Source organism: Cheilinus undulatus, linkage group 4, assembly GCF_018320785.1.
Source record: "Cheilinus undulatus linkage group 4, ASM1832078v1, whole genome shotgun sequence".
Classification (NCBI taxonomy): Eukaryota; Metazoa; Chordata; class Actinopteri; order Labriformes; family Labridae; genus Cheilinus; species Cheilinus undulatus.
Window position 1 is genome coordinate 2,574,201 of NC_054868.1, and position 24,137 is coordinate 2,598,337.

At 41.0% G+C, this 24,137-nt stretch overlaps 1 protein-coding gene across 10 annotated transcripts; it reads right to left on the reverse strand.

Moving 5' to 3' along the window:
* On the reverse strand, nucleotides 1-23,788 carry aftpha (aftiphilin a). Of its 10 annotated transcripts, none has more exons than XM_041785673.1 (10): nucleotides 23,641-23,788; nucleotides 15,329-16,999; nucleotides 9,178-9,344; nucleotides 8,716-8,845; nucleotides 8,292-8,348; nucleotides 6,712-6,834; nucleotides 5,707-5,770; nucleotides 5,057-5,140; nucleotides 1,682-1,805; nucleotides 1-1,404 (listed from the first exon to the last, which is right to left on the reverse strand). In XM_041785673.1, exons 2-10 carry the CDS (start codon nucleotides 16,961-16,963, stop codon nucleotides 1,263-1,265), a joined length of 2,526 nt encoding a protein of 841 aa, XP_041641607.1. In that variant the 5' UTR covers nucleotides 16,964-16,999; nucleotides 23,641-23,788; the 3' UTR covers nucleotides 1-1,262. The 10 variants fall into 10 exon arrangements, with proteins under 10 accessions (XP_041641607.1, XP_041641604.1, XP_041641609.1 ...); XM_041785670.1 differs by having other exon boundaries at nucleotides 6,682-6,834; XM_041785675.1 differs by having other exon boundaries at nucleotides 5,707-5,767; nucleotides 9,178-9,347.
* Nucleotides 23,789-24,137: the final 349 nt, after the last annotated feature.

Genomic DNA, 24,137 nt, shown 5'->3' on the forward strand with positions numbered 1-24,137 from the left:
AATTTCTTGTGTACACTAAAAGTAAAATTTACACACTTATCGTCTGAAAAGAACCCGGGCATGCACAATGACCTTTTGACAGGCTCTTCAAGTGATTCAGTTTTTTCCATAGGAATTTTCCCGTACATTTTACAGCCCATAGTTTAACTGTACACAGTCTAAAGCCACAGTGAACTATGATTACATCCATTTCATCTTTACAATGTGCAAAATCCTCCTGGGAGATGGGGCTGACAGTAGTATGAGCAAAACAAAACAAAAAAATTAACAAATAAGAGCGGCGACGACGAAAAGCACTTCATATTTAGGAGAACAGTGTACAAACTCAACACGTGGAAGCAGAAATTGGTCCCTTAATTCCCTTCTGATGAGTCGACCTTCACTGCCGAGAAACTTTCATCCAGTTTCAGTGGTTTTAACCAAAACAAAAGTCCCGTTTTTACCCCCGAAAAACAAGAAGCGAGAAAGCAAACATGTTTTTATCTGACGACAAAGCAGCTAGAAAATGTTCAAACCTGGAATAAAATAAAGTGAAGACAGATTGCAGCAACAGTGGGATGTTTGGACATAATTCATGTTAAAAAGCGACGTTAAATTCCACAAAAAAAGAGAAAATCTGGTTAAAATCTACGAGACTGAAAGTAAAAACTAAGGCCTTTAAACACAAGGGGACAAACATTCAGCTGGATTTTGCAGGCAGTGTGGTTTCAAGTTGATAAATATATATATATATTTATATAGATTTATATACGTATATAAATGTATTAATTTAAACTTACATATATATACCACTTCAGTTTGATTCAAAGAGCTTCAGCCAGTGTTTCCTTCACAAACAGACACGAACAAACTCCCAACATGGAGACGTCAAATCATCCTCAAAATCATCCAGAATTAAAATTAACACAGAAGGAAAATAAAGGTTTTATCCCTGATTATATACACGATGATTCCTCTAGATATGAACAGCACACATGTCTAAAACCTTCCTCTATAAATTATCCCGTCTATAAATAATGACTCTGTTAAATGTGCAGGCCGAGCGTCCCAGCTGTTTCCTGTCGTGATAAATGCTTCGCTTTACTTTAAATAAAAAAAAAAAAAAAAAAAAAAAAAAAAAAAAAATTAAAAGAAACAAATGTATGAAGGGAGAAGCTAAGCTGCAGCGAGAAAAAGACAAAAATAGAGGACTTGGACCAATCCAGTTTGCGGGGCTAGACAGTCAGGGGAGGGGCGGGGTCAGTACTGGGGAGGGAGGGGCATCAGTCCGGCGTAGCCGCTGAGCCAAGCGGCGTCAGCGTGGCGGGAAACATGAGCACTTTGGCCTGCATGAAGGAGAGATCGGGCAGACCTGAGATCACCTTGGCTGCCTCCTCGCTCAGATTCTCCTCTCTCCTTGGCTTCCTGTTAACAAAATAAAAGCACAGAGGTGTCAGAGACAGGATCAGGCAGGATGTTCATCATAAAATGTTCCACAAATAAAACATGCAGCTAAAGAAGAACATGCCTCAGACTGTTTCACCTCAGCTTTAACTGGATTATTCAGGTGATTTCAGAGTCAGATTTAGCCAAAGTGAGAACACAGCAGGAAATATTCAGGACCATTTATGGCCAGAAACGCTGAAACTGCGTTTGACTCATGACGTTTTCTTTGTCATGTGACAGGGCTGTGACCTCCTACCTGGTGGAGGTGCTGGTCTTCTCCATGGTGGACATCAGGCGGGCGAAGGCGTCGGCCACACGGCTACCGGAGCTGCCGGGGTCCAGCTTAGCTGTCGTCAGCTCGTACAGCTCAGGGTCGACGCCTACAGAGGAGAGAAAGGTTAAACAGCAGAGAAATGAAGAAGAGGAGACATGTCTCGGTCTGCTTGTTCATTGTCCACTTTTCCACTCAGGGGTCTGTAATAATCAGTCTGCAGAGAGAGAACAGACAAATACGTCTGCAACATCTCAGGGCAGAAACTCTGCCAGTGTTTTACTGATATTTGACGGTTTACAGGAGATTGGCTGAATCTATGTTAGATTCATGTAAAGTAAAAAAGAATTGATCCTATTTTAGGAGCCTAAAGCCTCTGGTTTTGTAGCTGTGGTGAAAGAGAGTGGCATCAGTTCATTTTTCTAGAATCATAATAGAGTTTAAATTCTGGTATAGGCTGTTAGCAGTCAGGTAACCGTGATTGTATTTTAAAGCCAGATTGGGTATGAAGTTAGTCCATTAAAACTCAAGGGGTAGCTGCACGCTGCAGCTATCAGAACATTTCTACATCTGCTGGCTATGAGACCTACACTTGATAAAGAGTGAAGGATTTAATTTTCTCCACTCATGTCTCAGTCCTGCAGACCTCCTACTACAGGACTAGTTGTATGAGAGCAGTCGGAGACTGAGCTAAGAGGCAAGCTGAGCCTCGTTAACGGCTTTTCTCCTCCATTTTAACAGACATGTTTTAATGGAAATACTGATATTTTGTTAAACAGACCCCAGAATAGACCTGTCCCCTCTTGAGCTACGTCTTAAAACCTCTGCTAAACTCTGAGGGTTTTAATGATGTTATGACTGTGAGTCATAATTCACTGTATTGTTTATTTGTTGTATTGGTATTGTGTGTTCGCCACAGAGCACCTTGTTATTTGTGTGGAATTAAAGACTGTATTGTGAATAGTGTTTCTGGTAATTTTGTACAACTTTAAATCAAAAGTTAAAGTAAATCAGTCCCAGAAAGTAGGGGAGAGTAGTTTTTGATATTCATTTTCTCCTGTTTTTCGTTTAGGGAGCCAATTAGAACTGTAATATAAACTGTAAAAATGTATAGAAAATAAACAGTCAGCTTGGTGGAAACTGACCTTATGTGAGCGTTGTCTGATGGACTTTAGGCTGAGGCTTTAAATTCATGTCTGCAAACATTTTTTAAACTTTTCGCCTGGATGTGTGCTATAAAGGAAGAGGGCTGGGGTGGAAAAGGTTAAGCTTTATGCTATAAAGGAGGAGGCTGGGGTGGAGGAGGCAAAGCTTTATGATATGAAGGAGGAGGCTGGGGTGGAGGAGGTGAAGCTTTATGATATGAAGGAGGAGGCTGGAGTGGAGGAGGCAAAGCTTTATGATATGAAGGAGGAGGCTGGAGTGGAGGGGGTGAAGCTTTATGCTATAAAGGAAGAGGGCTGGGGTGGAAAAGGTTAAGATTTATGCTATAAAGGAGGAGGCTGGGGTGGAGGAGGCAAAGCTTTATGATATGAAGGAGGAGGCTGGGGTGGAGGAGGCAAAGCTTTATGATATGAAGGAGGAGGCTGGAGTGGAGAGGGTGAAGCTTTATGCTATAAAAGAGGAGGCTGGGGTGGAAGAGGCAAAGCTTTATGATATGAAGGAGGAGGCTGGAGTGGAGGGGGTGAAGCTTTATGCTATAAAAGAGGAGGCTGGGGTGGAAGAGGCAAAGCTTTATGATATGAAGGAGGAGGCTGGAGTGGAGGGGGTGAAGCTTTATGCTATAAAAGAGGAGGCTGGGGTGGAGGAGCAGAAGCTTTATGCTATAAAAGAGGAGGTTGGGGTTGAGGAGCAGAAGCTTTATGCTATAAAGGAGGAGGCTGGGGTGGAGGGGGTGAAGCTTTATGCTATAAAGGAGGAGGCTGGGGTGGAGGAGGTGAAGCTTTATGCTATAAAGGAGGAGGCTTGGGTAAAGAAGGGGAAGCTTTATGCTATAAAGGAGGAGGCTGGGGTGGAGGAGGGGAAGCTTTATGCTATAAAGGAGGAGGCTGGGGTGGAGGAGGTGAAGCTTTAAGCTATAAAGGAGGAGGCTGGGGTGGAGGAGCAGAAGCTTTATGCTATAAAGGAGGAGGCTGGGGTGCTGGGGGTGAAGCTTTATGCTATAAAAGAGGAGGCTGGGGTGGAGGAGCAGAAGCTTTATGCTATAGAGGAGGAGGCTGGGGTGGAGGGGGTGAAGCTTTATGCTATAAAGGAGGAGGCTGGGGTGGAGGAGGTGAAGCTTTATGCTATAGAGGAGGAGGCTTGGGTGAAGAAGGGGAAGCTTTATGCTATAAAGGAGGAGGCTGGGGTGGAGGAGGGGAAGCTTTATGCTATAAAGGAGGAGGCTGGGGTGGAGGAGGTGAAGCTTTAAGCTATAAAGGAGGAGGCTGGGGTGGAGGAGGTGAAGCTTTAAGCTATAAAGGAGGAAGCTGGGGTGGAGGAGGTGAAGCTTTATGCTATAAAGGAGGAGGCTGGGGTGGAGGAGGTGAAACTTTATGCTGGCCTTCAGCTGATCCCAGCTAGGCGCATGATTACGTGTCCTACATGACTTAATGCTTGGCTTCATTTAAGTCATTCCTTCTCTTTTTTCTGGACTTGAAAGTCACTCTAGATTATTTTCTTTCCAATCCAGTTGGTAGGTACAGCCGTAAACAACGCACTTTGGATTATTGTCAGTCTTTCTTAATGCAAGACTTCCCGCCCTCCCCTGAAGTTCTTCACTGGGACGTCAAATCATCTGCAAACAACCTAATGTAAAGGCTCTAGTTTCTAATGACAGTTAGAAACTCTTTTTTCAGTTTTCTTACTTCCCGACAAGCTGACTAATCTGAATTTAACTTCTGTTTAATAAAGAGGTAAATTAGTGGCTAGAAACTACTTTTTTACTTACTTTACTTACTCTTAGTTGAAAATATTATTTATTTAAAAGAGTATAGCACTCATCTTATTTTCATCATCAAACCCAGCAGACTCCATTTACAAAAACAGTCGTTTTACCTCACAAAATATGAGTGTTTCTGGTCCTAGATTCCCTTTTAAAAGAAAAAAAAAATGTCTCAATAGGAGCCACTAGATGGCACTGGTTGACAATTTTCTCCCTACATAAAAACACTGCTCATGTTTACAGGTTTAACATGGTTGTACGTTTGCACCCTTTGAATTCACACAGGGATACTCAGATTATTAAGCAGTATCAGTCATCTCCCAAAGAAAAGTTCTACAAGATTTATGAGTGAGAGGCAGGGATGAAGGGGTTAATTTTAAAGACGGGGTACAACAAAGGAGAAGAAAAGGAGGAGGAGGCCGGGAGCAGCTGCTGACCTGGGATGGAGGTTGAGCTGGTGGAGCCTGAATCCTCCACAGGACCAAAGAAATCCAGGTTTAACAGAGAAGAGCCTCCGCTCGCTGCAGAGCCAAGGGGCGATCGAGGTTAACAACCACAAAGAGGGATAGAGAGAGAGAGAGAGAGAAGAAAGCGGAGACATGCAGTAGTGTCAGTGATCAGTCAGCTACATGAAGAACGTTAGATTCTGTTTCGACCGTTTGTTTTCATGCAGAGAAGCCACATTTAAAGGAAAAATCCACCTTGATGTCACATCACTGCAAACAGAGAAAACTGTCAGCTCCAGAGAGAGGACGGCATGGACTCTTAAAGAATAATTAGAGGTTTGGATTGGATGACAAGAGTTTAGAGTGGATTTTCCCTTTATTAAAGAAGGTTGATTAAAATACCTTCAAAGATGTTAATAATATGACATTAACATGCTCAATCTGGATGTGCTAATTCCACCAGCCTCATGCTGCACACATATTTATCATGTGGAGATTATCAGCTGAGATTGGCAGAAAATGGCTGGTGATTTTTTTGCACAAACATCCGTGAAACTGTGCTAGGTTAGTAAGAAAGAGAAAGACGAAGGAGAGGGAGAAACAGGAGGGTGTTTGGGGAGAAGGTGGCAGGTTTCACTAACCATCCAGAGGGTTGGTAAGGCCACTGCTGCTCCAGTCAAACTGGACGGGTGGGAGCGCCTCCTGCTGGAGGTCCAAGGGAGAAAACCATTAGTGCTGCAATTATCAATTAAAGTGGGACAAGTTGCAGGCTAAAAACAAACTTTGTTTTAAAAGAGGGAAGTGGCATTATATTGGTATTGACAGATATGAATCTCTGCAGATATTTAAAACCTGTAGATTGACTGTAAATAGCATATATCAGCTGTAAATATTAGTCTGCAACAGATATAAATAATGGCCTGTAACAGCTGTAAATTTTGACCTATATCAGATACATATTGGCCAATATCATTGTAAGTATCAGCCTAGGTCAGCCGTAAATATGAACCTATATCTTCTGTAAATACCAGCCTATATAAGCTGTAAATAACGGCCAAAATAAGATGTAAATATTGGCCTATATAACCCGTAAATATCAGCCTATATAAGCTGTAAATATCTGCATTAGAAACTGTAAATATGAGCCAATATAAGCTGTAAATATCAGCTTATATAAACCGTAACTATCGGCAAATATAAGCTGTAAATATTGGTCTATTTAAGCTGTAAATATTGGTCTATGTAAGCTGTAAATATTGGCCTATATAACCCGTAAATATCAGCTATATAAGCTGTAATTATCTGCCTTAGAAACTGTAAATACCGGCCAATATAAGCTATAAATATCTGCCTATTTAAACCATAACTATTTGCAAAAATAAACTGTAAATATGGGCCAATATAAGCTGTAAATATTGGTCTATATAAGCTGTAAATATCGGCCTATATCAGCTGTTAATATCAGCCTATAGTATTTTTGTGCAATTTAGACAGTTAAATATAAGAAATGAAAATAGAAATTTATATTGGCATGGAGTATTCTTATTCAACGTAACATTTAACAAACACAAAGTTTTACAGTAAGTCAAATCTAATCCTAATGTCTGTAGTTTTACTGTTGGTCGGTGGACGTCCTGAGGTCCCACCTGGACTGTGTCTGGTGTACAGGAGGGTTTCTCTGGAGCAGCTGGAGGCGCCTGTGCTATAGAAGCAATCATCTCTGCTGCAGAGATGGGCTTTACAGGCTCTTTGGTTGGTTCCAGCATCCCCTGCAGACAGCAATAGAAACACAGAGAGCCAAGTTTTGAGTTTTAGAGTATAAAATTTATGGAATATTTCCATTTTAAGAAGCTCAGTATATGCAGTACTCAATAATGTATGTGCATCAGGGTCACTCATTCTGCAGAAATCCACTTATGGTGACTTAAATGAAACTTCTAAGGAGCATTAGAGGTGCACTGACAGCAAGAATCGGTGAAGACAGAATGAATTTTCCTTCCTGTTAGGTTTTTCTTTGGTTAACTGCAGACCTTCAGATGTCAACAACTCATTAAGGATGCATATTAGGAATATTTCTGGTTTGCTGTTACTCCATTCTTGTGCCTATCCTCTATCCCTTTGTGCTTCTGCCTTTCCTCCATTGAGAGAAATGGCTAGAAATATCCTTTATCTTTTTATTTGCTACACTTCAGTAGCAAGATGCAAACAAAGCAACTTCAAGTGTTAGTAGATAGTAGCTTTTCTATGAGCGCTTAGGTTTCAAAGGTGGTAAAAAGTGCTTTAGAGTACACACACTTAAAAATACAAGTGTTAACCCTTTACCTGCTGAGTCTAAAAGTGGCGATTTGGACACGTTTTGTTATAATGGCTGTAAAATAGTCAGGAAATGCCCTAAGTCTGAGAGCTTTGGTGCCTTTTCCCAGGAGTACTTGAACTTGTCTTTTTAACATCTGGTTAATGATTATTGCACATTATATGGAATTGTCAGCAGTTTAAAAGAAGAAAAACACAAAAACAGATTTGTTTTTCATGGCTTTTATGATAAGAAATTTTGTTATTGCTCATGAAGTTTTGATTTGACATTTGAAATGTGAACCTATACATGTTTAGAACAATCAGCAGTCATTTTTTGAGTCTAGGACTCTGTGTGTGCAAAACGGTGCAAAAGATAAATATATACATAGGCGACAATTAGTGCAAATAAAGGTGGAAAAATGCATTCTCAACATTCTCAAGTAACATATTGTTATTGCACATGACAGACACGCACAAATACCACTATCTAACGCAATTTTTTGAAAACAAAACACCACTCTCGCTCGCTCTCCTTTCTCACTCGTCTTCTGCCAAAGCTGCCGTTTTCACAGTGCTGTTCGCCGGAAAGCACAGATTCTCAGCTCTCTGTCAGCGTTGGAATTTTTTAGATTGAGCAAACTTTCGAGGAGTTACAGTGTTTATAATCTGTGTAGCACTCTTGCGATACTTCTGATGTTTTGCTATGGTGTTTTGCTATGAATGCCCACGTCATATGGTTGCGAGTACTCTAATGAACCATTGATGTGCACATGCCCACTATTCTCAGCTTCCCAACGCCGTTGGAATTTATCTGATCAGACAAACTTTGACAGAGTTGCGGTAATAATACTCTGGACATATAAAACAGCGCCGACGCTGGGTCAGTAGGTAAAGGGTTAAATGAAATGTGTGTAACGTTGACAAAACTCACCAGGCTGGCGGCGTACATCGGCACGATGACCGGCTGCTTCTTCTGTCCTGTGAACAGCTGAGCACATTTAAACATTCAAGGTTAGAAAACTCAGACTTATCCCACTGTCTCTGACATTAATGTCTCTGCCTCACAAGCCTGTGTGTAGAGAGTTTGACGATACAGGCCCTGAAGACTGCCAGCAGAGGTTAATAAAGGTCGCAGATGATTTGATGCACCATTAAATGACTTCTTAAAATAACTGTGGAAATTAAGGGGTATTTTGTGCATGTCTAAACTAAAAAAAGGCCAACATAATGACTGGTCTTAAGGTTAAATTATCATTTTAATGACTTTTGCTCATTTGTCTGCCCTTTTCTGTGTCTGTCTCTTTTTCCATTTGTTATCCTAAAGATACAATTTCAGAGAGAATCTGAAGACTCACAATGTTCCTGGTGTCGATGCCCAGGCAGCAGAGTAGTGCTTTGTTGCAGTGAGAGCCCCCCCACTGGTATCTGAGGCCTATCGCCTCGTGGATGTCCTGAAGCTGCGTCCATACGCCACCATGCATAGACCTGCAAGACAAGGAAATATCAGGATCTGGTAGTAAAAGAGGCTCAATATTCATACAACCCCAGCAACGAGGGAAAGAGGACAACAAAACTGGTACGCTTCTTTTACTTGTCTTCTTACAGGGCTTGTTTTGTGTTTGGGTGCTAATAAAGCTTTGAGAAACTTGAACAGCAATAATCAGACTTTTATGGAAGACTGAGAAAAGGAGATACAATAGCAAAACATGCCAATTACGAAAATACATCAGTTTCTGTGTTTGTATTTTGACATTAAAACAGGGAAAATATGTGAAAAGTGTTGAATTTGTTTCAACTACAGGGACATGAAGATTCACCTGTGCCCCGCTGGCATCTCCTCCTCCTCTGCTCCTGGCTGTTTCTCCTCTGGAGGTTCCAGCAGGTTCTTCAAGGTCGACACCTCCACATCCTCGATGGCGGGGACGACGGCAGTCTGAGGGAAGCTGCTCTGAAACAGTTTCTCCAGACGACTCGACAACAAGGTCTGCTGAGAGAAAAGCAGTCATTTAGCCACATGAAATGTAAACAGGAGGCATTACAGCGGGAATTTCCATTCTTATATTCAGCCAGTTTTCACCACATAGTCTGTATGCTTGCTGCTTTATTCTGAAATCTTTCAGAGCTGGTTCATGAATAAACTTAGACTGGAGCTGTGAGAAGAAGCCAGGCTCAACTTTAAAGACAGATGTCCAGAGGGAGCTCAGAGTAGAGCCGCTGCTTTCCTACATCCAAAGGAGCCAGTTGAGGTGGTTTGGAAATCACATTAGGATGGTCACGTCCTCTTTAGCAGGTCTTTCAAGAACATCCAACTAGTAGAAGACCTCAGGGTAAACCCACTGCTTATTGGAGGATTTAGATCCTTTCTGACCTGAGATGCTTCCAGGTCTTCCAGGTGGAGCTGGAACACCTTGCGGGGCAGAGGGACGTCTGCTGGCGCCATGACTGAGCCAGGGTGCATGGGTAAGATTGATGAATGGGAGTATAAGTAATGAATATATGGAGTGTTGGGCTGAAACGATTCCTCGAATTATCTGGGTAATTCAATTAAAAAATTTCCGCGAGGCAAATTATCTGCCTCGAGGCTTCACTTAAATCAGTCCTGTATCGATATACGCCCACGCTGTATCGTGCCGTGTTTGCACGGCGTGCTGTGCTTCGCACGGACGGCTATTTATGTGGCACAATGCCCTCGTTTTCGCTGTTACTATAACTTAACATGCATGATACGAGGCATGAAAATCACGAGGGAAGAGAAAGAGATGCAGTAATGTTTACAGGTAGGCTACTCGTCCTGCGTTTTTACGCATCCACTGGCCGCAGCTTCATGGCAGATATGGCCTCTCTGTGTGTGCACGTTATCTAACATTTAGTGCACTCATGTCTGGATTCCAGCGTATTTTTCAAAAAGTTTCAGCATCCAAAACTATTTGATAAGAATTATATTGATAATGAATTGACACCAATAAAATGGAAACACGCTATTGCCACAGACAGTGACTGAGACTAAACAGGTCAAAGTTCATCATCATACAGTCAGGATTCATCAGGTCACAGAAGCAGCTTTATCCCTTAAAATTTGTTCTCCATGTCAGTGGATGGTCTCCAAAGGATGAACTCACTAACAAAAATGTACAAAAATTAAAAGTGAACACCCTTTTGAAAAATAGACCATATTCCTGTAATCTGAAGGTTCACCGTTCAGACATCATCAGACCGCTGTGTGAATGATGGAACTTTATTCTTGCTAGAATGTGAAATATTACATTCATGCATAAAATAGAGGATGTTAAAATGATTAAGTGTCCCTTTACTTTAATGACAAACTGGAAAATAAATATGAACTACAATGAAAGAAATAAAGTGTTGGAACCAAAAATTTCCTGGTAAAGGATCCCTAAAACCCCAAATATGGCATAATCTAATGCAATTATTTGACTTCCTTTCCTTGTAACTTTAGGAAATGTAAACTGTCATCAGAACTTCACTGCACTTTTTAAAATACATTTTCTTTAGAGAACCTGTTAATACCAATTTTTAATACAGAGGTAGTTCATTTAAGGGAACAAACTTCTTTTCTCATTTGTCTAGTAATACTTGTCTTGAAAAAGCCAAAGATTGATTTAAAAAATGCAATCTTTCTTATTAGAGTACTCGATTAATCGTCAGAAGAATTGATAGAGTACCCGACTACAAAAAGAATCTATTGCTGCAGCCCTAATGGGCTGATACATCAATGTATTGGTGCAACGACGGATGGTCCAAAAGATGGATGGACAGGTAGAAGGTCGGACAGACAGATGGACTAATAGAATGACTGATAGACGGATTATTTTACTGATGGTTGGATGGAAGAACAGATTGATTTACTAACGACTGCACAGACGGATGGTAGATGTGGGAAATTGTTTGATTTACTGATTGGTGGATGGATTGATTAATTTGAAGAATGGATTGATGGGCAGACGAACAGTTGAATGGATGAATAGATGGATTTACTGACAGATGGGTGGACTGATGGATGGGCTACTGTATGGATGGGCGGAAGTATAAATGTACTGATTGATAAATGGAAGGGCAGATTGATTTACCGACAAAACTGATGGACTATTTGATCTACTGATGGATGGATGGACAGACAGCTAGATAGACTGATGGATGGACAGACGGGTGAATGGATAGACAGAAGATTGGATGGATAGATGGATGGTTGTGTTTGCATTTTTTAAGCCCATTACTTTTTCAGTATGATCTCCATATTATTCTAACACTTCCTATCTTTAACTTTATAGGAAAACAAAAGAAAGGGACTATTTTGAGTGTTATAAGACACTTCGACTAGCTCTGTTTTGTACCAACAACAACTGTTGTCAGTACATCCATTGGCAGAGCAGACATCACACTCAGCAGGGTTACATACCTGTTCTGGCTTGGCAACACATTATCATGCTAGTGTACATGACGGACATATTTGTACCCTGAATATTTCTGCTTCCCTATAATCTTGATAAAGATAAGTCAACATTAAAAATGGTTTTTGTATCTGTATTACACTGAAAGATTATTTCTAAAATCCTTTAAACATGTATGAAGTGATATTCATGGACAAATCAGAGGGAGAGAGGAGGAGTTTCTGCTTGAATGTTGGTAAAAAATCTCATTCATTACACTGCATGATGAAACAGTCACTGAGTACCTGAGCTGCAGGTTTTCGCTTTAAGGCTCTTTTGGAGTCTGAGTGTTCATCTGGCTGGAATGTTCTTCCCTTTAAACGCCTGACTGAGACACATCCTGAGGGCGGAGCCTGTAGAAGGATTCTCCGTTATCAAGGTGTGCACGAGTGTCCATGCGACTGTTACTCCACAGCTCCATCTGCAGACGTCAGCACACCGCGTCTGATCACACGGATCATTTCAGGACAGCTCCTTCACTCTCAGCTCTACTTCACTGAATCAGAGATCTGACCTTTTTATTAACGGGTCGGATCACGTTGAACACAGAGGACACTGCTGGTGTAAGGGCTGTGACTCAGCTGAAAAACGTACACAAGGAAAATATTTAAGTGTGATCTAGAATAGCTTTCTCTCTGGTTAGCTAGTTAATAGCAGGCTGACCTTTACTGCTCCGCTATCATCACAACAATGTGTGCTAGCTGATGCTAACAGGGCGTCACGTATGTGATGTGATCTCCAGTAACATGATGGTACTGTATATCAGGTTTGACGGAGAAAGTCTAAACAGACACTCAAACACCTTTATTGTTGTTTATTTCATAAAGTGACAATCAAGTCTCTGTTCAGAAAAGTCATAACTTTAATGTTTAATTCACTGGCTGCTGGATTTGGACTTCTTACAACTGTTAGAATATACAGTTTTTATATCTTCAGCTTTTAAACTGCCAAAGCCTGCTTCATTCCCATTTACAGCCTTTCATTTAGATTAAATATTTAAACCTTGAAAGGCCCAGCATAGTTGGGGCCTAAGTATCCAGACGGGTTGCTCTTATCAGTAGTTATTGTTGCTAATCTGGTTTGCTGTGCAAATAAAGCCAAGGCTGTGGCTGGAGAAGTTAGACCTCTGTATACCATAATTATGTCCTCAGTTTTTCTTATATCTAACCAAATACATTCATACAGAAGAAGTCAGACAATTTGGTCACCAGTTCACACAGTCACTGATTAAATGAAAACATCGATCTGATTTTTACACATCAACTTTCAAACAGAATTTATCAGCAAGTGAGACAGACAGGTTTGTAGTAACACTGTCAAGATGTGGAGAATATGGACATTGTTAGTCGGTTTGTTTTTAAAACTTTCAGCTGCTGTGTAGCCTCCATCAGTCATGCCCAAACTGCTTCTCATGTCTGCATTACATTAAAATATGAGGAAGTATACAGCTGAGCAGGGGATTTTTGGCAGCCATAATGCATCCACATATACGTAGTTAACAGCCAGTGTATCTACTAGCGTTGTACTCAAGACCACACTGTCCAAGACCGAGACTTGACTGAGACCAGAGTGCACCGAGACCAAGACGAGACCAAGACGAGACCAAGACTTCTGGGGAATCGAGACCAAGTCAAGACCAAGATCGAGACCATAAAAATCAATTTTATAATTGATTATAAAAAAGACTTCTGGGGAATCGAGACCAAGTCAAGACCAAGATCGAGACCATAAAAATCAATTTTATAATTGATTATAAAAAAGACTTCTGGGGAATCGAGACCAAGTCAAGACCAAGACCGAGACCATAAAAATCAATTTTATAATTGATTATAATTTAGTTAATTTGAGTTTTCTCTTAATAAATTTGACAGATAAAAGGTTGCTAAAGACCAGAAAACATGTCCTCAAAAGTCCCATTTCATTTCTTGGGAAATTAGGATTTAAAGATGAGCTTGGTTGTGTTAAGAAACATAAAAGACTGCAGCATTTTGTGACCAAAATGTGCACGGTGGGGTCTCATTACGAGGGATGGGGATAGCTTATTACCTCCGCCAAGGAGGTCATGTGATTGGCAGGACTTGTTTGTTAGTTTGTTTGTTAGCAGCATAACTCAAAAATTTATGGATGGATTTTGATTAAATTTTCAGGAAATATCAGAAATGGCATAAGGAAGAACTGGTTAGATTTTGGGAGTGATCTGGATCACCGTCTGGATCCAGGAATTTTTTAAAGGATTCTTTACTACTGGGAGATAGGGCTAATGGCGGAGGTCTGCACTCTTCGAGTGCTTCTCTAGTTTTTATTGAAATTGGTACTGTTATCAATAGTCCTTATCAATCTGAGTCTTTATGGATACCATTAACGACACTTTTCTACAGTTTGGGGTAAAGACAAAATGAGCACAATTACTTACAACAGAAGTGGTAAAAACTGAGTAGTGTCTGAGTTCAAATGTCACGATTCAGTTTATAACATCCATTTTATATCCCTAAAATACAAACATGTACTTGGATTCAAAGCTGGATTTGTTGAAGTTTCTCGTCGTAAATAAATTTTTGTATCTTTTATGGGACATTTGAACATATCACACCATATAGGATAAAGTCATCTAATTTACTGAAGTTACCTGAACACACCATATTTTCTATCCCTCAAAATTACACATGAATTGAAGGTATTTGTTGTTTTAGCTGGTGATTCTCTTTATTATCACATTAATGAAGTCGAAGAATAGCAGATCAGTGCTGGTCTCGACTGGTCTTGATGGCAAGTCCCGAGTCCGGCTAGTCTGAGACTGAGACAAGACCGAGTAAAAATGCTCTCAAGTCCTCCAAATGTGGTCTCAAGACCGGTCTGGAGTACTATAACACTAGTATCTACTGCCCAAAACAAAGCATGCACAAGTGAAGAAATACTACATCCACAACAAGCACTCGTGTGCTAACACCCATCCCTGGTATCTTGCTAACAAACAGTTCTTTTAGCATCAGAGAGTGCACATAAGTTTAGCTGTTTTCTCAACATTTTGGCTCACAGTTCTTTTAACACCTGGATTCTTGAAACTCTAATCCAAACATCTCTTCTGTTGAGCATCATCTATTTTGTTTTTATGGACTTTTTCTTTTGTAAACCCTGAACACTGATTTTGCACGATATAATGAAAGTGGAGGACATCCATTCCAAAGAAATGGCACCATTTAAAACTACTTTGAGAAACATCTGCAGTTTGTCTGCTGTAAAAGGGACACCAATTTTTGATCAAATATGTTCCTGGTGAATCTCACTGAAATATCTTAAATTTAGTTCCCTACATTGCAGTGAAGAATTTTCTAACTATGCAAAGGTATTTTGGGGGAGACCCACCTCCACTTTACAGCTCCTGAATTTCATAAACAGCCTTCTCCAGAGTTTGCCTGTCCTATTGAGCTCTACATGAATAAAAACTCCTGACAAATGGGTTTATCAGCTCTGCATGTATGAAGTTTCTCAATGTGACTGGTTTATTTCTCACAGATCTTACCGACTGTCTGTCCGTCCTGCTGGCTTCCTCGCTGACTACAGGTGCCTCACTTTCATGCCACTCCTCCTCCTCCTCCTCCTCTCTACTCTCTGCAGGTGGAGCGACACTCGGCTCCGTGGTGAACGCCGCCCAGGACTCCCCCTCCACCTGCTCCTGCTGATCCCCGAAGGCGCTCCACCCAGCATCCGCCCCGTCGTCTGCTCCATCTGCAGCTGAGCTGAAATTCCCAAAACTGTCGCTGACAGGGAAGTCTGCAAATTTTCCTCCACCCTCTTCCTCTTCTCCGCCTTTGTGAAATTTTGGGGAATTAAAGTCGCCAAAGTCGTCATCGTCTTTGGCGTCTGCGGCTTCCTGTGCAGGGGCCGAGCTGTGCGACTTGCTCTGCTCCTGCTGGAAGTCAAGCTGGTCAAAATCTGCAAAGCCCTGACCGCCGAATGAGCCGGCATCTCCAAAATCCCCAAAGTCTTCTTCCATGTCATCCTCGGCCAGCTGGCTGTGGTCAGCAGGTGTGGCGGTCTCCCCTTGGAGGGGCGGAGAGGGCACGGAGCCCGTAGTGCTCATGTCTCCATACTCCTCCAGTGCGTCTGTGGACAGCGGCCGGCCAAAGGACGTCTCTGTCTCCGTTTCTGTCTCCGTCTCATTACCAGAGCCCTTCCAGTCTGACTGTCCCGCCTCACCGTCTGCAGCTGCGTCAGGTGAGAGGTCATTTTCGCAGCTGCCTGTGGCGTCTTTGGAATCGTCCGTGTTGGCTACATCCACCCCGTTCAGAGTGAGGGTTGTGTTAGTGCAAACTGCCTCTGAGGCGAAGGCTACGTCCCTTTCATTAGAGTCAGCGTCCGTGTGTGAGCCCCGGTCCGTGTTGCATGAGCCGTCCGGGGCCTCAGCAGGGACAGATATGTTGGGTCCAGTTCTGTTTGTGTCCCTGACATTGTCCTCTGAAGTCGTTCCCTGTGCTATATTACAGTGTTCCTCTTGGCAGGTAGCCTCCGCCGGCCAGCTGCCCCCCGTGGGGTTGTCCAAGTCCTCATTAGCTGTCTGGCCGAGGTGTCCTTCAGCATTTGAAAAAGCAGCAAAGTCTGCAAAATCGTCCTCCGGGCTCTCAACGGGGACTGCGCCGTTGTCCCCAGTGGACGTTCCTTTTATGTGAGCGTGGACAGAATTCTGCGAGGAAGGGCTTCCCTGAATGTCCAAGGATGCAAACCCGTTTGTTAGCACCTCTGTGCCTCTGCCGTTGCAGTCAGCGGGCTCACTGCCAGCTGTGTCGCTCACTGACAAATCCAGAGAGCTGGAGAGGACTTTTTTCATCTCAGTTCTGTCTGGGGGGCTGCTGTCCAGGTGGCCTGATGGCACAACGCCATTAGCCTTTGACAGCTCATTACTAGGACTGTGGGTGCCATTGGAGGAGCTGTGGCTGAACCCCACCACCCCTCTGTTGGCGATAAGCTCCGGCGGGGAGGTGGCGTTCAAAGCCTGTGTCTGATTGAAAGTTGTAGGGGTGTCGAACTCTGTGAAGCTGATGCTGTTCGGGACGCCAGAGAAGGTGCCGAAGTCTCCAAACTCATTGTCCTCATCCTCTGCACCGTCCTCCATCGGGGGTGGAGAGGACGAGTACATACGGATGACATCTGGCTCCATGATGCTCTGGCGGTCAACGAATCCTCCTGGCTACACCTAAAACAGCAAAGAAAGACACCGTCAGAGACAATAACCAGTCAGAGAAAAAAGACACGCATCTGTAATATAATCTATAATCTTTGGTTTGTTGATAAAAAGTTTGTTCAAACTTCTTTGGGATTTCTCCAGCAGATCATCTCAATCTCCACCGAAACATGGCATTTCATGGCTTCAGTTTCAAATTCCACAGAAAACTAACCCAACTAAAACAAACAAAAACAACAAAAAGGCTTGTTTTTGTCACTGCTAGTGCTTGGATTGTTATTGTGTCTGACAACAAGAAAGGAGCTGATTGCAATAGAGGAAGATGATATTTTCAGTTGTTATATAACTGTCTGCAAACTCCATTAACAAAAATGTTAGATTAACCATCCAAAACATGAGAGCTGCTAGTAAACTGCTGCCTGCTTCTGTTCATTTTACAATGTTAGTTTGTGACATCCTAGTTTTAAATGTTTATATCAGATCTACAATTGATAAGAGCAGTAAAACATAATTTCTGAAAACAAGCCAAGGGACTGAAAAATGGTAGATAACAAAACAACAGCAGCAATGCAATCAAATGCCAGTGTTGCTTAAATCACTAACATGAAGACGTTGCTGTGTGATGAGTGAATATTTACAATAAATTCCTCAAGAATGTGTCTGAATCCACCAGCAGCACCGCTGCATGACTGTGAGGATTCTTTAAAGTGATGACAGAATTATTATTTCTCATTTTACCCCTGGATAGAAGGGCGGGGAGAGGGAGGAAAAGAGAGCGCTATGTGCGATAGAGGGAGTCATCACAGGAAGAGGAGTGAATTAGAATGTATTGCTATATATTTCCTCACAGGGTTTCTGTAACAATCAGTGAGCTAAGCATGTTTGTTTCATCTTAACTCTGTTCAATCATGTTTCTTTCATTTTAAGGTCTAAACGGCAAAGTTTTCATGAACTATTTATTTAAATTTTAGTGGATTTTGGTTGTGATTTCTCACTAAAGAGGTGGTGGTGTGTCTTGAGGCTAGACCAGTTGAAAACCACTGTGCTGGAGCATTTACAAACCCCTTTAAATGATTAATTCACACATTACACCATGTAATTAGGTCCCTGAATGCACCTTTTAGGCCCAGTCTGGATTAATAAACACAAGAACCTAATAAAAGTGTTGCTCCAGGACCAATTAGCTCCACATGCGGTTTGAGCCACGACAGAAATCAAATGTTCGCGGCACTAAAAGAGACGCATCGGCATCAAACCGACATTAATGGAGTGTTAATTAGGAAAAACAGTGTTTGAAAGAACTGAAACGATGCCGACTTGCATCAGTCTGTGCCTCCTGACACAACCAGATCTATTTACAGACGCTTCAGTTCATGTGATTTTCTCACTTCAAGGATCAACCTGAGGGCAACATGAGGGCAAAGACACACTGCCGGCTTAGTCTCATATCTAAACGCGCCTTCTTTTCAACACTTACAAACACGATCTGCCTTTGTTTTTGCCAACATCTCTTTCCTGTCTCTCCCGAACCCTTGGTTTGGTCTTCTCAGTGTTTTTGGCAGCTAAACTGGGTCATGAAATTTTAAAAACGGCTTTAGCATCATTGGTCCAAAATTTGCAAAAAGTCATTGCACCTTTCAAAGTATCAAGCCCCTGAAGGTTAGTTACTGTGCAGGTATTGTTCTGAAATATGACATTTTTTAACCAATGAAGAATTGAGATGACCAGAGACTATCAGATAATCAAAACAATCCTCCCTCAGACATTAGAAAGGTACTAATCTTTAAACCAAACGTGGAGCAATATTGCACACTTCTTTGCAGTAAATATTAGGAAAATCAATCCTGCAGACAAAGTGTTAACTGAAAGTTTCTAACATGTAAATTGAGCTTGCATGACAGACACTAACTGGAGTTGCACACCAACTGAAAGAGGAAACTCTGTTTGCTTTCCCTCGCCATCAACCCGAGCAGTGGGTGGCGTCTGAAAGGCGTATGCTTTGTTGGCCTTATCTCCATGAATACTTGGGAGCAGGTAGTTTCCACCCAGATGCAGCTAACATGGACATGCAAGTCCAGAAAGACCAGTTAACTCCCATGAGAAACAGTTCTCTGGATACACATAAGTGTACTTTTACTCTCTATTAGGACTGCCTTGATACTGGAATTTTAAATATAATCATAATTCTGGATAAAATCAAACAATATTGATACCTGCTCTGCACTGATGCAAAAATAGAAGTCCTAGTGATTTTAGTTTTTAGCAATCAAAGTACAAAAGAAAACTCCTGCTCTTTTCCAAATTGCACAAATCCATTGGTTGCCAAAGTCATGCTTTCACACTGCTGAGGTTTGCTTTTACTTTCTAATGCACTCATTCCTCTCCTTGGCAGAACTCGAATGTATTCATTGCAAAAATTAAGCAGTTTAGACCTCAAATGGATCAAAACACAACAGTACAAAAAGACAGAACAAAACAAACATATTTTAAAAAAGCACACCATTACAAAAGACCATGCATGTTTAAATCTCATTTTTCTCAATTTTCCAGAGATAGCGTGGGAATGTAGTAACTTCTAGAGGAATTTCCTCATCAGCCTGAGAAAACAAGGTCTCATACTCAATGAAAATTATTTAAGTAAGTAGAAATCTTGGCACAAATGCTAAAATTTGCTTGTTATCATAGGAAAAACTATAAAATACATGTATGAATTCACTGTACATTCGTTTAAAGCATAGGCATCATTTTTCCTGGCACACTTTTGTGATCCATTGATGATTTTCAAATCTTAACCTATTAAAATAATGCAGCAAGACACATTCAGCTTTAGGTGCTCCTCATGTGCTCAAAAAGCCGTGAAAAGTGCTCCTAGAATTTGAGAAAGTCCTGTTGTTTAAAATGTTAAACCAATAAAAAAATACATGTTGAAATCAGCAGGAAAAGGCGTTAATTATCTCACTGTACGAGCTCAGCTATGGTTATATTATGGTTCATTCGAGGACAGTTTTTAAAAAATGCAAACGTAGTCTAAATAAAATCTCATGTCATCAAGACAATGAAATTCTGTTTTTAACAAGAAACTTGACTAAATCTAGTTTTGAGGGTGAGAAATTAGTTTGTTTTTCAGCAATATTTCACAGATATTACAGATGAAGTCGTGAACTTTTGAAGTTTCTCACTCAATAATTACTCATCTTACACGAACGCTGTTAATAAGGGTTGCTGTTTGTATTTCCATCAAACAAAAGACAAGTATAGAAAGTGGTATTGACGAGGAATCAGAAGGATAAGGAGATCTGAATTGAAAGTATGACATGAATATCTGTTTTTCTTTGATAACGTTGGATCTGTTCTGTCCTATCAAACATAAAAAAAATGATAGTCCTTTCTGTAAATGTTCAGCAAATATATCAATACTGTGACAACACTGATAACTGTGCTATCTTAGGTCATGATAATCTTGATTCCCAATATAAGCACGGTATTTTATTTGGTTAAAAGGTCATTAATCGTATTGGCAGACATGAAAATTAAGGCCAATATTTGCAACCAATATTTCAGCAGTGAATATCAGCCTGTACTGGTTGTTAATATTCACAGCGTTTCAGGCTGCACCAACTAGCAGTAGACCCGGTATCAGCCTGGCTGATTATTGACGTCTAAATTTGGCATTTAGACGATCAGCGGTTTCAGCATTTTATTTTAGTGATATTGATTAAATCAGTTAATTCAGTTAATTGCCCTCCACTTCAAGGTGTGTCTTCTACTCTTGCTTTGTTTGTGCTCTCTACAGTCTAATGTCCTGCCTACAACGCTGTCTAATAGATGTGATGTCACAACTACTGAGGCCTGGGTGGCACTGACACAGGGAGTGTATGTCCCCTCCTCCTGTATCCTGTTGCTACAGTTTCTCATGCTGACAGAGCTAGTGCTATATTTCCTCATTTTTAAACATGCAGTTTCAGTTTTTTCCCATAAAGTATAATTTGTTTGTCATAACAAATGCATATCAATTCATACTAGTATCAGTTATCAGTCTCATGCATTACTAACAATCAGTATCAATATCAGCCCTGAAAAAATATCAGTCAATCCTTAGCACCAACAGACCTACATCAGTTTAAGGCTTTTTCTTCGTTCATCATCATTCTTTACACGTTAAAGTGCTTTCTTAAAGTTTGCTTCATTGTTCAACCTCAAACTTGACTTAACCCTTTACCTACTGAGCCGGCGCCGGCACTGTGTTTTATATGTCTGGAGTATTATTATCGTAACTCTGTCAAAGTTTGTCCGATCAGAAAAATTCCAACGGTGTTGGAAGGCTGAGAATTGTGAGCATGCGCACATATATGGTTCATTACGATACTCGCAACCATATGACATGGGCATTCATAGAAAAACACCAGCAGTATCGTGAGACCGCTACACAGATTCTCAACACTGTAACTCTCGGAAGTTTGCTCAATCTAAAAAATTCCAACGCTGACAGTGAGCTGAGAATCTGTGCTTTCTGGCAATATATGATGTGTGGTATATACAGTGCTTAACAAATTTATTAGACCACCTGTCATATTTGTCTCGGAGACCATCCAGCATCATGAAGTGCTTTAATGCGGACTCTTTCATTTTCAGTCAGCTCTCCATGTTTTACCATTTTGAACAGGAATGAGGAATTTCAAACTGAGTTCACCTTTTTATACCCAAATTTGAGCCGGCTCACTGGGCTTCTCTGAGAAGTCAGAAATGAATCAAGCATGACATTCAACCACTAAAACTCATTTTTCTCTTCAGGAATGCCAGTAAATAACTATAATCTGACGTATCAATCTAGAAATATTAATGTGCTTTACTATTTATTCAGTTTTTTTTGTAAATCAGTACATTTGAAAATTCATGGATAACAATAATAATTCTATTTTAGCATCAAAAATATCATTTGGGTTAAAAAGCTTCGACATATTGGTGTATTAACCATTGCAGAAAGATAAAAAATGATTTTGGTAATTACCAATGTTGTTAATTTAGGGCAGCTGTGGCATAAACCTTACTTTGGGTGGTGGTCTAATAAATTTGTTAAGCACTGTACATTACGGTAATGTCGAACAGCAGCACAAAAATGGCAGCTTTGGCAGAAGACGAGTGAAAAAAGGAGAGTGTGGAAGAGAGTAAAAGGAGAGTGAGCGAGAGTGGTGTTTTGTCTTCAAAAAAATAGCGTTAGATAGTGGCATTTGTGCGTGTCTGTCATGTGTAATAACAATGTTACTTGAGAATGTTGAGAATGCATTTTTCCACCTTCATTTGCACTAATTGTCGCCTATGTATATAGTTATCTTTTGCACTGTGTTTTGCACACCCAGAGTCCTAGACTCAAAAAATGACTGGTGATTGTTCTAAACATGTATAGGTTCACATTTCAGATGTCAAATCAAAATTTCACGAGCAATAACAAAATTTCTTCTCATAAAAGCCATGAAAAACAAATCTGTTTTTGTGTTTTTCTTCTTTTAAACTGCTGACAGTTCCATATAATGAGCAATAATCATGAACCAGATGTTGAAAAGTCAAGTTCAAGTAGTCTTGGGAAAAGGCACCAAAGCTCTCAGACTTAGGGCATTTCCTGACTATTTTACAGCCATAACATTGCAAATATTGGCATATTAAATAATAGCACAAATCCAATATTGAGCATCCTTACATTTTAGTTTTGTTACGTCTCTAATCCATTGATCGTTTTGATACCCAAACACTGCCAATGTTTTTGGGAAATTTAGACAGTTTGCATGAGTTTGCCTGCAATTTTCCATGATTGAAATACCCAATAAAGGGTGCCTGGGCCTTCTGCTTTAGTAGTTGTGGTACTGACACATAAATCAGTATTGATTGGTCTTAACTTTCAGTTAAAAGTTCTGGTACTATGACAACATTTCAGCTAATCTGTCATCCATTAAGACGAGCTGTCACCTTCATGGCAAGGTTAGCCTCTTCTGACAGCTGATTTTTACTGAGTTAAACACTCTTACACTGCTGATTGATGTTATTTAAAGAGTTTACTAAGTTTTACACATTTTCCTTACTTGTCAGACGCTGGCAAAGGGAAGCTAAGAAGCTAAACTGGAAAGCGTCAAGCTTAGCAGGCTAATCGTTAGCTCAGTAGAAACTTAACGGTTATCCAGGACATTTACGTACAACAGAGCTCAACCTGGGCAGGATTGACCTGTCATGAGGCTAACAGCTAGGTTAGCATTAAATAAGATGCATCCAATTAGTCTAGAGGGCCGACATAGTGCGCTGAGATGGGGTGTAACAGAAGCTAACTTGGCTTAGCTGGTAGGCTAACAGAGGCACAGCTAACACAACTGTTTAGTCATGAATAGGTGTCATAAGTTTGTCGCCTCGCCGAAGAGTCGTCAATATTGATTGAACACACTGTAACATAATAATCTGAGATATATTTTTAGGTTAGAAAAGCGACAACATCAGGGAAAAGTGAGTGAGAAGTGAACTACCTGAGCTAACTGCGCAGCTAGCTAACGCTAACGTCAACAAGCAGCTTCTATAAACGTCAAGCTAGCTTCGTAGCTTTAGCATTAGCTCCCCCTGTCTTGGGTTGACAGCAGGTGTCTCGGTAACCGAAATAAAACGGCTCAGCTCACCGTGAGAAGTTCTCCTCTGGTCTCCATGACTCGGATAAAGACAGAGCTATCCTCCTGACAGATTAAACCAGCCGAACAGCGGAGGACGGCTCAGACTGGAGCCCAAAGTGAAGGTTGAGTCAGCCGGCTGCTGCTGCTGCTACCCTGCCTCAATATTACCCAGTGTGCACCGCGGGGGCAGGTCGCTTTGGTTCCTGGAAAACTTTCCATATTGAACAGGTAAACTCAGACACATCTATACTGGGTACACTGGTGTGAGCCGGGGTTACTAGAAATGTAAAGTACGACCCAATATTACAAAATTAACAGTAATACAGTCAGGACTACGGGAACAAAAATAGAAATCTTTGACTTCAGGGGTGGAGAGAACTCAACAACACTGAACTCAAACCCACTGAATTAGCCTTCTGAGGGTACATTTTACTCATCCAAGTTTAAGTACCAGTCCATGTATTTACTGAACAGAATCCAGAGTGTTGAGTCCATCTTGGACCATT